Genomic DNA, 18,022 nt, shown 5'->3' with positions numbered 1-18,022 from the left:
CTCATAATCAGCCAGTGGCATTGTTACAGTAGATTCAGACTTTTCTCATAGATTAAAAGCTAAGAGCAGCAACACACTGTAGCTACATATGTTTGCATATATGAGTTATGTGAAGGAACTACATAACATAAAAGCATGACATAAAAGACATATGTTCTGTATAGTTTGTCGATCCAATGTACTTGAATAATCTCCTAGCAACAAAAGCTAGTGGCGTGGCCTTGAGAAATAGTACCAGGAGAAACCCAGTGCTATCTTTACTGGACTCCAAAACACCATCACCCGGCAGAGGGATTGTTGGAGGAGGCTATCTCCCTGCCCCAGCGTTAACAAACATGAGGCACTCTTCAAAGGCCGAGCCACAGACGTAATTGGAAAGGGAATGGCACCCGAGTAGAGCTAGCACTTGCTGGCTCTTCCTCCCAACCATTAGTGATCTCAGGTCTCCAAAGACGGTGGTCAGGCTTGTGCACGCTTTCACATTATGGAAAATGTTGCACCGTGACTGAGTTTTATGAAGCTGTTAGATTTTTTTTCTCTCAAAGCCATCCTTAGAAAAAAAGCCATCCTAAGTCTTTTTGTGTTTTTGATTTTTTTGCCTTAAAAGCAAGCAAGGTTTTTCCCTTATGTATATGGAAAATCGTTTGACGACAGAAAATTATTCTTTAATCATCCGCGGATGCAATTTTTACCATCAAAATCACTGACAAGCAGCAAACACTACACTATTATCATTAAGTCATGTGAAGGTTATTGCAGTAAGGCAGCTCTTTCTGAAGACATAATAGCGTTCAAGTCGGTGGAATATGCTTGGTATTTGCAAGCAATGTTAAAAATAAATATGAATTTATGAGTGGCCAATGTTTTCTCAGGCCCCAAATGGAGTGATGACTTCATTGAGCAGGGCGGTAATGACAGAGTCATTAGAGCAGCCTGAGGGTTAGGTCTGGTCCTGGGAGGTCTCTGGGATGGATGGAATCTGGGCAGCGCAGGGCAGAGACGCTCTGCCTCCCTGACAGCCAGCCTACAGGCCTCGCTGTGTTCTCCTATGGATGGTTAGGACACTACACCAGCTGTCCCTGCGGGGCACCGCTCATCCTCCAAACTGCCGTGACACAGACTGTCACACATTAACAGGAATATTCCCCTCGGGATAGAGCAGACTGCTCAGGTTGAGGACAATAACAATTAACCCTTGAAGCTTGGAAAGGGCAAATCTGGTCAATGTGGTAGACTAAGGGATCTGAGACAGCGAACATGTGCGTGGTCCCTTCTGTGCAGCGCCGGAGAGACACTGACAGCTTCGATTTATAGGGCTCACAGAGAATTGTTCTTTTTAACTTGCTGTCGCGGATGTTTTATCTATAGAGATGGTGCAACGGATTGTTTGTTGATGACTGAACAGTAGTTTGATTGGCACATGAAAATGCAGGGTTGTTCTAATGATATGCACTGTCTCTTTCCTGTGTGCCGACGAGAACATATGGTTTCAGTTCACATTAAGAACTGATTAGGCAGTGACCTCGCGCCATCGCATACCAGCAGCAGATGTAAATAAGACCTCAAAGTGCTTGGCTCTTAAAAATTCAGAATTAAATCAATGACTCATCATCCCTATTCATTTTGGTCCATATAACTAAATTATATTGACTCTACTGAGCTGATATACATAAAAATGTAATTTACTCTCAGAAGAATTAATGTTACATGATTATAGGGTACCATGATTATATATATATCAAGTGACTGCATAGGCAAAAGCTACATATGTTTGTCAAATTGTATTGGCATTGAAATGTATCAGGTTAGAATAAATGATGCATAATAAACTTTCATTGTAAGTGTTGTTTGAATCGCTTGTGTCTTGGTCAAGGTTATTCATCAAGTAATTATGTGTTCAGTATGTCCTTACTGCCATAAAAAGTAGATGTGTCTACGTTGTGAAAGCAAGGTGCAATGTTACATTCACATTTATAAATTGTTTAAGATTGATGCTCTTCCTTTGAATGTGAAGTTCCCTGACTAAATCTCCCTCCCCTCTCTACCTGTCTTTCTCTCGCCTTCCTACTCTCTGACTACCTCTCTCTCTCCCCCTCCTTCCCTCTCCATCCCTCGCTCTCTAATGCTATTGTGACAGATGCCATGTTGCTGGTGGCACAGAGACTGGAGGGACCTTTCAACATTGAATCTGTCATGGACCCTATTGATGTCAAGATTTCAGAGGCCATCATGAATATGCAGGACAACAGTGCCCAGGTCTCCTACAGGGTATGTCAAGCGAGTGTATTCCTCCTCCACACAGTGTCTAAACTCCAGGCGATTATTTAAAAAACGTTTCAAAGTAAAAGACTCACTGAGAGAATATGATTCATATCCTCATTCTACAGTAAGACACCAGGTAAAAGCATGTGTAAACTTGGAGCTTTATCCAACGAGCCGAGGTCTTTAGGTTTGTGCGTTTTGCAACACGTTCTAATTATATGCCCATTTTTAGGTCTTTGTATTTGAATTGCATGTTTTCTCCTTTGGTCAGATAATCTTAGTTCAACTAACAGTAGTTAATGTGTTCCTGTGTTTTACTGCACTTCCCTTTGCCCACAAAATTGTAGTCACAGCTTGAAAAAAAATAGGTGGTTGCAAGGAGATTCTTTGGCCTACACAATACTGGATGCCTAAGATGGTTCAAGGCTAAATGCTTGGTTGGCTTCCTACAGTACACATGCTGTTTTGTTTATCTTGAAAGTATGTACATGGCGGTGCATTTCTCTTTATCCTCTATAAACTTAACTCCATGATCTTTTTATAAGCTTGGTCATGCCCCAGTTCAAGAACCTATCCATGGTCAGATCAATGTGCCACTGAGCTCTGTCATGTTGCTGCTGTGGGGGGTGAATCGTCCACACAGTCTTAACTAAACAGCATCCCTTTCCCTCTTTTCCACATCCCACGTAATTCTAGCTGGTCTTGCAGTCCGACAGTTGGATACCCATCTCTGTGTAATTGCAGGTTTTTCAAGGCTGTGGCCAGCCCAAACCCTCAGGAATGGGCAGGTCTACCCGGGGCGTTTCGGATGTGTTCAACGCCCGCTTCAGACCCTACAGCCCAGAAGAGAGGCCGACCACTGCAGCTGGTACCAGCCTGGACCGACTGGTAAGGCACACACACACACAAGCATCTTTGCTTTACACACACACACACACTAACGCTGACACAGAGGTAGATTAGTGAACGACAACAACACAGAATTATGAGAAACAGAAACAAACTCAAAAGCATCCAAAACACAGAGGTGGACTAGTACAACCCTCTGCAGTACACACACACACACACACACACACACACACACACACACACACACACACACACACACACACACACACACACACACACACACACACACACACACACACACACACACACACACACACACACACACACACACACACACACACACACACACACACCAGCCCAGACACTGAGACCACCAGTTAAGGGACATGTGGAGGCAGACAGGGCTTTGTGCTCAGACGGGACTCTACTTCAGTGTAAACACCATTTGTCTTTCTGACTTGACAGTGTTGATTAAAGCTGATGATTTGCCATGGTAGGCCCCCGGAGCCGGAAATTAATTCTTTGTGCTCGTCCTCCATCCATGGCTCCCTATCGATCCCTGTTTGTTAACAAATCATCAGCTTTACGCCACGAGGGCAGGGAAAGGTGAGCCAGGTTCTATCCGCTTCCCTCTCAGCGTTTGAACTTCACAAATGAAGAAACAACACAGACGGGATTTTTTCGACGCTTGACGGGAGGCTAGAAGGACACAGTTACCTGTTTGTGCCGTGTCGCAAAAGCCCTCGCGGTCCATCAGATTAACGTTGGGCTGTTTTGTTGGATCCAGTCGAGATTTTAATCTCAGACAACCTTGACACCGGAGCTGCGTGCTACTGAGGCCAGAGGTTAACATGGAGCTGGCAGGCCAATTGAGCTGAGGGACAGTTCTCATCAGGGATTATCCCTCACAGCAAGTGCGCTGCTCTCTCCTTAGCATCCAGAGTGGGAGAGACAGAGCTAAAAGTTCCACAAATTGGCTGATTTTGTCTCTCGATCATCCAGTACTATTTATATGTCTTGCAAAAGGTCCTCTCGGTTACTATTACTGCCACCTGAATAATATTCAACCTTAGGAAAGATAGGCTTTTTTGTTGTTTCAGTTCATACTCAATATACCTTCTTTGCAAACACATACGGTAAACACAGACATATATCACCCTCCAGAAACTGTACTCATAGTCATTGAACTATATTAATTAGAACAGAGACATTTCATACACATTCACGGAATAGTACAATGTTAATTTCAGAATGACTAGCAATTATAATTGTCCTAACCGTGTCCTCTATAAAAAAAAAAATTAATCTGACGTTGGAGTCTTCAATCCTGTGCTTATGCTCTGTAACTTGTGTTCTTGCATGTTCACGTTCCTCCTGTGCTTTGCTGTGTTTAATCAACTCTCTTTTCTCTTTCTCTGCTGCACATCAGAGGATTGTCTGGAGTGCAATGCAGCACAGCGTAAGATTTACAAATTTCATAATTAATCTCGTCTTTCCCTCCCCATCAGAGGTGTTTTCCAGGCACCATTGTCTCTCATCTCCCCTCCTTTACGGTGCCCTTAAGTTGTTGTCACTGGAAAATAAATCACATGTATTACTTATTTGCGTTATACGAGATGCTGTATTACAGGTATATTTTAAATGGCCGACATTCTAAACAAGTTCTGCGACATCCAAGCTCCTGTGGTTCAAAGCACCTGATATATTCCACAGTCCCACACTCTGCTCCCATAAGAACACACTTCAAATGACCTTTTTATGTTATGATGAAATAGTCTTTGTTTGATTTACAAAGAGTTGTATTTTTGGAATTCTCCAGACCATGGTCGCAACCTCTGTGTTTTATTGGCCTTTTTGTCAAATGTCAGTTGTATAACGTTGTATTAAACGGCCTCTTTGCTGTTACCACTGGGAAGACCTGGAGAGGTCTGCTGCAGTTCCTCCTCTCTGGAGATCTGCGACATGTTTTTCCTAGCCCACTCTATCTATCGAGACACATCTGAGACCTCCCTTGCTTTAGCTAATGGAGTCAACTCCTGGAGGGCTGCAGCCAATCACTAGGTGACCTACTCCATCAGAGCTGACACAGTAAAAGTCTGCAGGTGGAGGAGGAGCAAGTGGTGGAGGAGAAGGAGAGTGAGGAAGAGGTGGGAAGGAGGGAAATCTTGGAGGAGGGGCTGGTGACCATGGTAATGGTGAAGTGTCCAAGGCTGCTCTAATGACACAGTAAGAGGAAGACTCCAGCCTGCTCATGAATAACTGGGCAATTAGCCTGCATGGAGATTCCCATAAGGTGGGTGGTGAGTGACAGGAGCTTATTTTGGACATGTGATTGCTAGACAAGGACACCTGAGCACGGGAGCTCCGTTATTGGTGTCCATGTGCAGCTGGAACTATGGGCAGACTGGGGCCTGCAGCTCTGTTTGGCTGGCAGGTTCTCCTGGCAGGGTAGCTCCCCCAGCTCAGAGCCAGACAACATGGAACCACAGGGTTCTTCAGAGTTTGGGGAATCGGCTGCTGCCGTTTTCGTACTTGTGTTGTGCACTCACCCAAGTTCAAAGTCTGTCATTGTTTGCTTATGTGAAGCTGGCCGTTGTCTCAAAGCAATAGACATTTGACAAGCTTCTTTGAAACGGAAATGCCAGTCATGTTGCAACAGCTTTGTGACCTTATCCTTCTGTATCATTGCTAACAGAAGACATTCCAACTCGCACCCTGAAGTTGTAGAGCTGTTTGACAGAAGTTATGACAGCTCTGTGTTAAGTCACTCATGTGTCACTATCTTTGACAGCTGTAGACTGAACGTGTTTGTGTTCCAATGTGGGGGCGGCGCTTCTCTGTCCAGATACGACACAAACACACACAGTGAAAACTGCCCCCACAGCCAAGCGGCTTACCTCCCTTCGACCGTCATTAAACAAGATCCTGCCGTCTCCAGTATCTGCCCCCCCCCCATCCCAACCCCCCTCCCCCTCTCTCCTCCCCCCAACCCCCCGCTGCTCAGGCAGTTATCAGTGTCACAGCGTCTATCTGTTTATTCATCATCAGGGATGTCTGGATTCCCAGTGGGAGGGTTCCTCCCCCTCACATCTCCCTCGTCCTCCACTTGCCGTCCTGGTTTACATTCCGTAACATCATAATCACCGGTGACAGTGACATTGCTCGTGATTGTCACCGGGTTTGCAAAGCAGAAGCGTCCTTTGATTAGGAGTTTAGGCGTCTGACTTCCAACGTTGCGTGCGCCGAGTTCGGGAGACGGGAGGAATCCCAGGGTGCACCTTGGGCGCGTCGCCTGCACGGGTTTTTACGGAGCAGCCCGCAGGAGTCGACCCACCTTCAGCTCGATGAGGCTCGACTGCTTAATTGCCTGACTTCCTGTCACAGGACACCGTCACTGCCACCAGAGAGGAATGGATATAGGATGGAGCAGAGAGACTGGAAGGCACCAGCAGCGCGAGGCTCGAAGGCCCTAACCGCTGGTTGATGAGGACCTGAGGGTCTTTAATGTGTAATTTAGAAGATGTCATGTCGTAGGTCGGGATTCGTATTGAGCGGCCATGCTCGCGAAGTCAGTTGGTGTCTACCGCTTGTGCTTGGATTCTAGTTTCGGTGATTGTGGAGCTGATGTGGGATGTCGCATGAGCAACACGAACCTCGTCGGTGGAATTAGTAACTAGACAATTTACAAGATTCCAAAAAGCTTGATTTCCCCTTTTGTGAACTGATACGCTGAGATCCATTTGCATGCACTTGCCGAACCCATATGATCTCTAGCCTCTATACAGTAGTGTGGACGGAAATTAATTGTGGTCTCATTGATTGCATTTGGGAGACTGAAGTCCGCTCGCTGTACGTGGACATGGCGCCTTATGTGCAGTGAAGGAAATTGGATAACTCCAGAGCACTGCCATAGATACCAGGCTACAGCCACTCCTAATTAGATGATCATCATCTCGCAACCCAGCAGTCAGCTGCACACTGCCTTATCTAGGATTCTGGCCTTTGATTACAACCATTAAAAATATCACTTCATCTCACCGTTTCTAATGCTGTAATCTGTGACATGCTGGCATTCATTCCCTCCCCTCTGCGAAGTTCCTTCTTTAATTTCCAGAAAAAGAATACAGTATGTGCTGTATTTATCAATTGGTTGCCGTTCACAAGGGAACAAATATGAAATGCCAGTGTGGTTGCTGGAGTCATATGCTACTGCCAGAAGACATCCATCTTCTCCTTCCCCAAAGTCTTGACTCGTACGTAATGCTTCGACAGCCCTGGACCATTTTGAGCCATCGGAACATTCTGGTTTGGGATACGGCTTAATGGAAATAAATAGGCCTATCCACATAGCCCTTCTCACAGTTGTTGTATTTATTCTTTCTAACCCAAGACATGCTATTATGTAGATTCCACAGATTCTAACATAATTGTTTCGAATCCTCAGACCACATGAAAATAAACATTGTAAAAACCAGTCCTTTTATATGATAGCATTCCTAGCTCTGAACAAGGAGCTGCACTCTGGCATAGCAATGTAATAGTTGAAAATGGTAGCCTGACAAATTCAGCAATTATGGATAACCACCCGAGACACTGGCTCTAGATAAACGTTCAAACACACAAAGGGACCTAACCTGTTTAGTGTGTGCTTCAAAGCGTCTAGAGCCACTTGCGTATGAAGTAATTTACCAGCCTGTTGCGCAGGAAATTCACATTGGTGACTTGAGAGCACGATAGCTATATTAGTTGTTGTTGCCCACATGCAGTGTATGACTAGTCAAACGAGGTGAGTTGTGTTTTGTATAAGATTTCTGTTGGAGTTGTATTGAAGTTATCATTTGTATTGGAGTTGTGTTGTAGTTGCCGTTGGCAATAATGTGTTGGTCTCATTGGAATGAAATAAAAAAAGGGTTACGATTTTGTTTTGATTAGCTCTCAAGCTGTCTTCACGAGAGTGTCTTCTTAGAATAAAAAGTTCTCTCTTGACAGCATAGCCGTGTTTAGAGTTTAAAAGCCAAGTGAAAAAGTAGGTTGAATCCCCAAGAACGTCAGTCTGCTCTGCTTGTGCACTTGAACAGACGAACAGTCCTGGCACCAAGACGTTCTTTTGCTATATATATATATATATATATATATATATATATATATATATATATATATATATATATATATATATATATTCTTTAGCTATACTTTGCAGGAAGTATACTTTTCCAAGTTTAAGTTCCAAGCAACACTCCAACTACCAAACTTGCACCAATACCCTGATCTATATAATCTCTGATTATATTCAAAATCGACTTTTTATTAAAAATACAAATTTAGCATTAAGGTGTACGGAAGCTACTTTCAGTCATACACATACAGAACGTATTCATTGTTGGTACGCTGTACCCGGATGCAAAAATATTGCACTTGAAATAAACTACAGAACTTCAGAAACAAGACAGATCTTCCCAGGTATGTGAGTTTTTATGGAAAGGACAAAAACTATGATTATTAACAGGTCCTTTGTCATGTTTTCTGTCATGTTCTCACAGTGTCCTCTTTCACTGAGCTCCACCCACAGATCACTCCTTCATGGAGACTAATGGCCGTGCCATTAAAGCTCTACTTCTCTTCATATCTGTCAATACGTTAATGAGACGCATTGGCCCCATTACACTTTGGCCCCACTACCTCCCTAGGGATTTTGGAGCAGCAAGGAGAGTGAGAGAGAGAGACAGAAAGAGAGAAGGAGAGAGAGAGAGAGAGAGAGAGAGAGAGAGAGAGAGCAAAAGAGAGGAAGAGAGCAAAAGAGAGAGAGAGCTCAAAAGAGAGCTCAAAAGAGAGCGAGAGCAAAAGAGAGAGAGAGCGCAGAAGAGAGAGAGAGCCCGGCTCAGGATCACTTTCTGTTCTTCTCTACGGCGTCAAGCTCCCCTTTAATCATCTCCCTTTCTCAACATCTTCTCCTTTACTAGCCTGGGGCAAATCACCAGCACAAACTCACCACCATTTCATCAATATTCTGTCATTTTTCTTCACCAAGGGATGCTTGTTTGATAAATTGAGCTCACCATGATAAAGTATATAGACTAACTGCTTGGTCACCTGGGAAACAAGCCCGAGGTCTGGAACACTGGATATGTAAAAAGGGCTACTTGGAATGGAGCATACTGCGAGGTCAGTTAGCCAGTGTGTAAGTAGTGCACGATGCCTTACTAAACTGAAGTAGCCAAATAATTGGTGGGCACTCTTCAACACTGCTCCTGAGGTCTGGCTCTGGTACAACAATTCAAGCACTTAAAAGCAGTTTATATTTCAATAAACAAAGGACAAATTACATGTATTTAAATGAACAAAGAACAAAGAAAGTTGATTTATTTGCGAAATTACGAAGATGCATGGTAATGAGTACAAATGCACTTCCACCTACTGGTTAAACATGTAGTGTTACACTGAAACCCTCTCATTATTACAGGTAGTGTTAGGTCTTAATGTGTCTGCTCCTGAAATGTTTTGTGGGGGCGGAAATCAGACACAAGTGGACACATCTCCCTGTGACGGAGCCTGACCAAATCAGCCCACAGAGGGTGACGCCATTAGCAGTTAATTATGCATCCCTTGAAACAACACTATTTGAGCTATTTTGGGATCCAGGCAGTGTTTTTTATTATATTACAGGTAGTCGAGGGCTAAATTGATGTGTCTGATGAATAATTTCAGCAATGCATGTGACAACCTGAAGTTAATAGGATGTGTTGAGAGTTGTAGAGTGATGAGGCACCTCCAGGGTCTATCAGAACTGAGACAGAATGCAATATTCAGTGTGCTACATATTTAGAGGCGGAATCAAAACTTGCCCTTGACATGAGCCGTCACGTTATTTAAAGCATTCAGCGCTGTATTACAGTTTTTGTAAATTTTTATGGAGTTTCCAAATCAACACCAATCTGCCTGCCACAGCAACTACAGCCTGCCTATAGATGGAATAATAGATCAGAATAGTGTTTCATCACTGCTGCGCGCGTGAACCTTGTCTAAAACCATCTCCTTGTCGAAAACGAAGATTGCTTATATCAAAGAGCGATGTATGGGAAACCTTGTGAACAGTGATAAATATTCATTGCCTTTGTTACATTGCCTTGCTTGCAACTGTGTCATCCTTTCCATCTTTGTCAGGCTGTACGCAAAGATGGATCTCTCTGCATTTCTCTCATTGTTGTCAACCGTTGCTGCTAAAATCAAAGATAGCTGGAAATAATAGCACATTTGAATAACAATAAGATTTCAGCTTCCGTCAGGTAGCAGGCGTGCCCAGGATGCGCAGTGCTATCAGCTGGAGCGACAAGGCTGGAGCGGACATATGGTGCCGTTACTGGGGGTGATATACTGGCAGGATAGCCACCGCCATGCTGAGATCTACGTGTTAAATCACCAAGCCTTCCGCCTGGTCAGATTTGATGCACAGATATTATCAGGCTTTTAGGGAAACAGGGCTGGTGACTGGGAGTGAGTCTGGGAACAGAGATGGTGCCAGGGCTGGGACCGGGGCTGAGGCTGGGGCCGGGGCTGGGGATGGGGCTGGGACTGGGGCTGGGGCTGGGACTGAAGTGTAAACTATGGTTGGGGCTGCCTGTGAAACTGTGGCTTGGAGTGGCAGTTGAGGTAGCTGTTGGGACTTTGGGGTTTGGTGGAATGTGACGACGTTGTCAAACTCATCAAGCGAGACACTTTGACTCAAGGTACCGTTTACTCAGCATAAGTATTAGTGGTGTACTTTAGAGAGTGAAGATGGCGTTGCCTGAGTGGCAACTGCAGGAGTAGCTTTCTGGGTGTAATGTTCCTGTGTGTTCAGACTGAAAGCATTAACAGCTGGTTGATCTCTTTCAGGGGTGACCTAGCGCCGAGTCACAGAGGGGAAACATATTTGTATTTGCCCTCAGTTGATGGGTATTGATTAAATGAGAGAAGCCCACGAGTATGTGCAGACTGCCGCCTGCTCTGAGCACTAACCCCAGTCACCTCTCAGGGAGCACGACTGTTTACCAGACAAGGACAAAAGCTCCAATGCAAACGAAAATCCATGGTTGAACCACTTGCTATTCAAACCATAACAACAAAGGTCATTTACTTCGTGTATTCTTTCTCGACCAATATTATCTTGCGCTACGGTTTATTCATATGCAAAAAGTGTTTTTGGAGACAGATGGCAAGTTGTGGTTGAGAGCTTCGCTGTTTATGGGTGGACCCAGGCCCAGCAGGAAGGGCTTTATGAGGTGTAAGACACCAGTGATTAAATAGCCGTGTCGAGGGACACACACCCTCAGGGGTACACAGGCACACACACACATATACACACTCACACACACACACACACACACATATCCATTCACACACGTACACACACAAACACACACAGACATACACTGATACATACACACCTAAACACACACATATACACACATCCTTAGAAGAAGGCTGATTGGACCACTCATGGGTTGTGACCTAGCTGTGCTTTTATGTTTTTAGTATTTCACCATGAAATAGCTGAATATCTGAATAAAGGCTTTTTCTGAGAAGACCAGAAGATGTTTTTTGTTTACTGAACTTTTGTGTTCCCTACCAACGAGCACTTTCATCACATTTGTTTTACGTAAGGTAAACCTCCTGAGCACCCCAGTTCTGTCCTTCCTGAACATTCTTTGGAAACGACTCTAATCCTGAGGGTTGCTGCCTATGACAGCGCCATATTGAGTAGAAAAGAAACTGTAGTTTCAGTATAGAGGGTTTTGTACAACTCCAAGTTCACGTTCAAATGGTTTGTTTTGATGTTGTTATTCCGACTTTGCACATACTTTGTCTGATGAATTGTTAACCTTGCAGTGGACTGTTATTGAGAGACAAGGATGTGTGGGTTCCCAGTGCTAGCTGGGGGAGCAGACAGACTCCTTGGACTCTGTCATTGAGATGCACGTTGAATCCAGTATTCATATCAAATGAAAAAACTATTTTAATACAGACGGTAACAACCGTTGCCAGGGAAAATATGTTGATCACCGAGTAGTCAGGCTCTTGCGGTTTCTGTGGGGAGACCCTGTTGCACAGGCTATGATTAGATTGAGCCTGCACTAATTTAGCTCTGACCAGTCGCAGAGGGGTACTTATGTTAGACATTGAAGACGTCTGATATACGATCCTTTGATTCACTGCAAGAAACAAAGGTTTATCATTCACACGTTTCCTCATAACATCCTCAAAAGCGACCACTACCCCAGTTTAAAGTGTGTGTGCGGTTCTATTTGCCAGAGAGAGAAAGAACACAAAACAGAGTGAGATAGAAAGAGAGAGAGACGGCATGTGTGTGTGTGTGTGTGTGTGTACGTGCGTGCTGCGTGTGTGTGATATTGAAGACGGTGTGGTTAAAGTCATATGAAAGGCAGATTGATCCTCGGTCAGCCTGTCAGCACAACACCAGTGTACAGAGGCTGGGCTCCTGACATCGTGAAGCAGCCAGGACTGGGACTGCAGCTTCAAAGCCTCTGACATGGCAGCGTCTGATCTGAAGATAGGCAAGGGCATCTGAACGCGACTGATCCGGGGACAGTGGACGCACACTGGTACGCTGTGCTGAAAGGTGGAACCCAGCAACTGTTTGATCAACATACATGCACCCCCACTGACACACGGACACACATAAACACACATGCAAATCAGGATTGGATTGTCATGCACATAAACTCACATCCAGCACTAACCAAGCAGCTGCTACCAGTATGCTTAGCTTTCAGTGATGAACTGGTTTGAACATAATACACAAATTACCATGTGTTCACCATCCTCATTATCTTGATGAATTGTACTGTTTGTTTGCAAATGATGATCATTTGTACATATTCCTCATATATTTGTCTACTTCTAACTACCCAATTATTTTCTACTGTGGGTAAATATTGTTTATGCAGTGTGTTAGGCTTGGAACATGCTGCTTTGAATTTTAAAGCATTTTCCATGGTCGATGATGTGAAAGGGTGAAGCCATGCCTACCGTATGACAGGTACTGTTGTATATTATTTACCGTGAGCATTAGCACATAACAGGCTCCTTTTTAATGAGGTTTACAGCTGGATTAATCCCCTGCATTGCTGTTTACAGCCATTAGTTAGAGTCCCTGGTAATCCCTCTCCAGACAGCTACAGAGGGGGCCAGAGAGAAGAAGAGGGATGGATAGAGAGAGATAGAGAGAGAGAGAGACAGAGAGAGAGACAGAGAGAGAGACATAGAGAGAGAGAGAGAGAGAGAGAGAGAGAGAGAGAGAGAGAGAGAGAGAGAGACAGAGAGAGAGAGAGAGACAGAGAGAGAGAGAGAGAGAGAGAGAGAGAGACAGAGATAGAGAGAGAGAGAGAGAGAGAGAGAGAGAGAGAGAGACAATAGGAGTGAATGTACAGTTTCTGTCCATAGAGACAGAAGTGTAGACTTGACTGTCGCCGCAATTCAATCCTCAAATTTAATTTGAGGTTTAATCTTCAATATAGTCAAACCACTCCATCCCCTGTTCCATGACCTTCATGTAAAAAGCTTGTCGCAACAATATGCAGACAATCTTTCCATCAGTGCTGCATGTACTGTGTAAAACAAGACTAGAAAGCTCTCTTAAGTCTCTGTGAACCTGCAAAAACCTTTATCCTCACCAATCCACGGACAGCCTCGCATTTCCTAATTACTTTTTCCCTGTCGTGTGTGTTGGTCCGGACGTACAGCTCCCCCTGTCTATCTACCTGGTAGCTCCTGTCAGAAAGGCATCATGGGTACACAATGTCCTGTAGAGTTACAGTACAGTAGGAAAAAAAAAAGTCATTAACCAAAAGGACTGCTGGTGCTTTGAGAAGTGATGGATTATAGATGACATGATGCATTAAGCAGAATGTAGGGCACAGAGGTTTGGCCACACAGGCCCTGTAATGGGCTTGTCCAGGGTCCTCTTACTTGGCATAGTATAAGTACCCCCACTGTGAGTATAGCATACACATGTTTACAGAGGCCCCGGCGTGATTGTGTCTGTGTGACAGTCGAAGGAAACATAATTACGCTGCTTAGTTGTCATTTATCTTAAGTGTTCCTCTAAGTGCCACATGAGAGGAAACGACATGATAAACATCAGACTCACATCTTTTGACAGTCAACACCTCTCCTATCAGCAATCCTGTCATTAGTCCTGTCATCCATGAGGGACAGAAACATGTTTTACTGCATCAATAACACCTTTCATGTCCCAAGCCTTTGCTATCATCCAACATGTAGACCTGTAATTATCTGTTTGGATCACATTGGGTTGAAAAACAAAAGCGTTGTTGGTTCCCGAGATGCTGTGTGTGAGGCAGTGCTCTTCAGGTCTGTTTCAACCACCTGCTGGTCAGCAACTCATAAGGAGATGGTCTCTCTGTCTGGCTGCCAGTAACAGGTAACAAGAAGCTTGTTGCCAACACCTCTTTATTTGCTTTATCATGCTGTCTCTCGATTCTCCTCACTTTAATCCGTACCTCTTGATCCAACTGTGTTTGTCTTTAGGATTGATGCAGACGAACCTGCTACTGTTTGCTACCTTCATCATGCTTGCTAGATTTATGCGGAGATTAAAATGTGTTTATTCCAGTATGATGAAAATTAGTTCTCCACCTTTTGTTTCAATTAAATGTGTGCATTTATTCAGTGATGCAATCAGTATATTTCTTCCTCTTTTCAGGGCGGGTTGGCTGAATACATTAACTTACAGTACATGTAACCAATTTGTGTTATCACATGCTAGACGCTTGCCCAGTTTGCCATTCCCATTTGCTATTCCCATTGCATATTAGCACGGCAAGAGACAGCACAGTTTAAACAAGGCCTTGTTACATGAGTATTAATTATGAATGATTAGTATAATCCATGTTTATTTATTTATTTATTAATTTACTTGATTTGATTGGAATTCTCAGCCTCTCCCTTTCTCTTTGACTCTCTCTCATTGTCTCTCTCTTTCTCTCTCTTTCCATTTCTCATTCTCGATCTTGCTTCTTTTTTTGCTCTCAGACGCTCTTCGATTCGCAGATAAATAGTGCCACCTAGTGTTCACACTGATATCACACCAGCTCTGCTGTTGCTTGCTTAGGCTGTCCCCAGACTCTCTTTATTTATTCATAGGGAAAGCACAGTAGAGTGCCAGACTGACTCTGACTGAAAAGCAGTTTAAAGAAGTAAATTGCATCTGTGCTGCTCATATGAAAGCACTTTATACCTCTTTTTTTCTTCTCCCTTCTTTGGTCTTCTGAAGCATTTGAGGTCAAATACAGTACAAAAGTCAAATACAATTTCAGAAAATACTGAAATCTCTTTTTGGAACACTTATAGTATAGCTCTTTGGGAATATCAGTTTGTAGTCAAGAGGATGGAGAGGAAGACAACCATATTCAATATTAAATATTTTTGTATGAAATGGCCTATAGAGAATCTAAATAACTCCATTTGGAATACATATTATTGTAATCACTTCTGCATATAGCTATTTGAATCGGTTCAGTCTGAAACCAACTGATGTGATCGGTTGCATTGAATATGTCGGGAAAATATATTGTAATTACAGTATGGTTTATCAGTATACAGTATATGGTTCATCACAAATGGGCACAATCTGTTTGGCACTGTATGTGTCAGGTGCCTTACTTACGGCGGTACTGTATACCGTCTAACTGTGTTTCTCTGCGTGGTGTTTACGTAATACTGGGGCAGATGTGTGGTTAAGTTGAACATGGTGGGTCATTTTGTTGCAGTGAGTGCTGACCCTCTGGGCAGGATCAGAACTGTTAAAGTGCTTTGGTATCTGTGTGACAGGATTAACACATCAAAAGCAGTGTCAGGCCCTACAGCAATGCCACACTGGCACAACAGCACCTTTCATGTTCTGCTCAGGTTCAGTATTCCAACTCAGACCTCAGCATGACGGGGGAGCCAGGTAATGGGGCCTTACCTTTACCTATCAGGTTTTCCCCCTCACTTCAGTGGAATATGGAAATGTGGAGCCTTTTTTTTTTTTTTTTTTTGGCACAAGTCAGATTCATGAAGCTTAAGTGTTGAAACATGCTCCAGTTGTTGGTGTGTGACTGTCATGCAAATGTGTGAATCTCACTCTGCGGGGGTGGTAAGCAGAAAGGCCTCTGTGAGCGTTAGCCTCCAGTGTACCAGTCCTCCACCCGCCATCTGCATGGCACGCCACATCTGATCGCTGACTCGCGTGTGAAGCAACGTTGCTCGAGTTTCACATGCAAGCCCATCAATTGTTTGACTGGTGTCCCTCCTTCTTGTGTCCAGGTGATTGACATTAAGGAGAAACTGAAGCTCTATAGGAAGTTCTGGTCCAGCGTGCCTGAAGCCATCTGTCAGGAGGACCGCGTCACTGCTGGGGACGCCAGTGATGACCAGTGTTGGAATGGCCACACCAAGGGCAGGTACTTATGCAGCCACTCGTACAAAGATCAACAACAACAACAACAAAGTTTTAAATCCTCCCAATGAATTGTGTAACATGTCTGAGCTCTGAATTAGGAACCCTGGATTATGTATTTGCACCAACCCACATGCAATAGCTTGAAGAGCCTTGCGTTCTTTGGAGTAGAATTTTGGCGGAGGCAACACAAGTGGAAGACAAACACGCTCAAGTTCCACCAAGGAGTTGTTCAACAGTCAGACCAGGCAGCGTCTTACTGTAACTGGTGCCCCCCAGAGAGACCCTTAAATGCTTGCTGAAATTTGCTTTGATGTTTCTTTGCAACCAGTTCTCTCACGTTTCTCCCTCTGAAAATGTGCATTATTAACCAGAATGTTTGACAATTTAAGCTTAAATGTTGCCTCGCTCCAGAAGGGAACACAACTGTGTTGCTTTCTGCTTGACATCATTGTGTTCCATTCCTGTTATTGTTGTGCTTCCATTTGTTTCTACATTAGTATAAACAACAAAAAAATATTTTTGTTCCAGTAAAAAGTAATTATGTTGTCCAACCAGTTCAGAAGAAGTAGTCTGTGAAATGAAAGTTTAAAAAAATGTGTCTGACACGTCCTGGATACACCCGTTGAGGATGTTTTCCCCAGAGAAATATCTTACAAGTGTGTCAACACATTCCCCAACATACGCAGGGTCAAGAGTTTATCCTACCCTGACAGACTCTGGCTCGGCCCTTCTGTCAGAATGTGAACAGTGGACAAAAACAACAAGATGAAGCACTGCAGAGAGAGAGAGAGCAGCCTCTTCTCACCCTGCCTTATCTAGCTGAAGGGGAGGGGAGGAGGAGGGGGGGGTGGAGAGGAGGGGGGGGGGGGGCAGAGAGGGGGGGGGCGGAGAGGAGGGGGGTCAGAACACAGCCTCCTATTCTGGAGAGTTCTCTGTGACATCCCCAGCATGCCAGAGGCCAGGACAGCCTGTTATGAGGCTGTCTGGTGGAATTAGCCTCCCTGGCTTCATCCCCATTCACCCAAACACTCCATGTTGCTGCAATGTTCCACTTGAAGCGTTTTGCTAATTTTCAAATGACAGGTCTTGGCCTAGGTGTGCATAAAACAGGAGGAGAATGGAAAGGAAAATTGTTGGCCGTGGATATGACAGGTCTTTTCAGCGTAACCATGGTAGCTGTATTTTTTGTTTATTACCACGTTTGTTTTCGTCTGGACCATCAGGTATTTCCCAGAGGTCCTCAAGGATGGACTAACCAATCAGGTCAATAACCCAGAGGTGGGTGTGGACATCACCAGACCAGACACATTCATACGCCAGCAGATCATGGCTTTGAGGGTGATGACCACCAAGCTAAAAAATGCCTTCAATGGCAATGACATCTACTTCCAAGACTCAAGTAAGTCTTCGCTGCATACTTTACCGTTTTCTCATGTGGGTTAGGGTTAG

At 44.2% G+C, this 18,022-nt stretch overlaps 1 protein-coding gene across 1 annotated transcript in view; it reads left to right on the top strand.

Moving 5' to 3' along the window:
* The window catches only part of LOC146233753 (glypican-6-like), a 55,008-nt gene that overhangs the window by 32,886 nt on the left and 4,100 nt on the right, over positions 1 to 18,022 (top strand). The window contains exons 5-8 of the mRNA XM_084688629.1: positions 2,138 to 2,268; positions 3,007 to 3,150; positions 16,438 to 16,574; positions 17,797 to 17,972. Of these exons, the coding sequence (XP_084544755.1) occupies positions 2,138 to 2,268; positions 3,007 to 3,150; positions 16,438 to 16,574; positions 17,797 to 17,972 (588 nt within the window). The remainder of the gene's footprint in view (positions 1 to 2,137; positions 2,269 to 3,006; positions 3,151 to 16,437; positions 16,575 to 17,796; positions 17,973 to 18,022) is intronic.

Source organism: Hypomesus nipponensis, chromosome 23, assembly GCF_054491055.1.
Source record: "Hypomesus nipponensis isolate SF chromosome 23, ASM5449105v1, whole genome shotgun sequence".
In the NCBI taxonomy this organism is placed as follows: Eukaryota; Metazoa; Chordata; class Actinopteri; order Osmeriformes; family Osmeridae; genus Hypomesus; species Hypomesus nipponensis.
The sequence above is the reverse complement of the archived record's forward strand: the minus strand, read 5'-3'. Positions and strand labels throughout refer to the sequence as shown.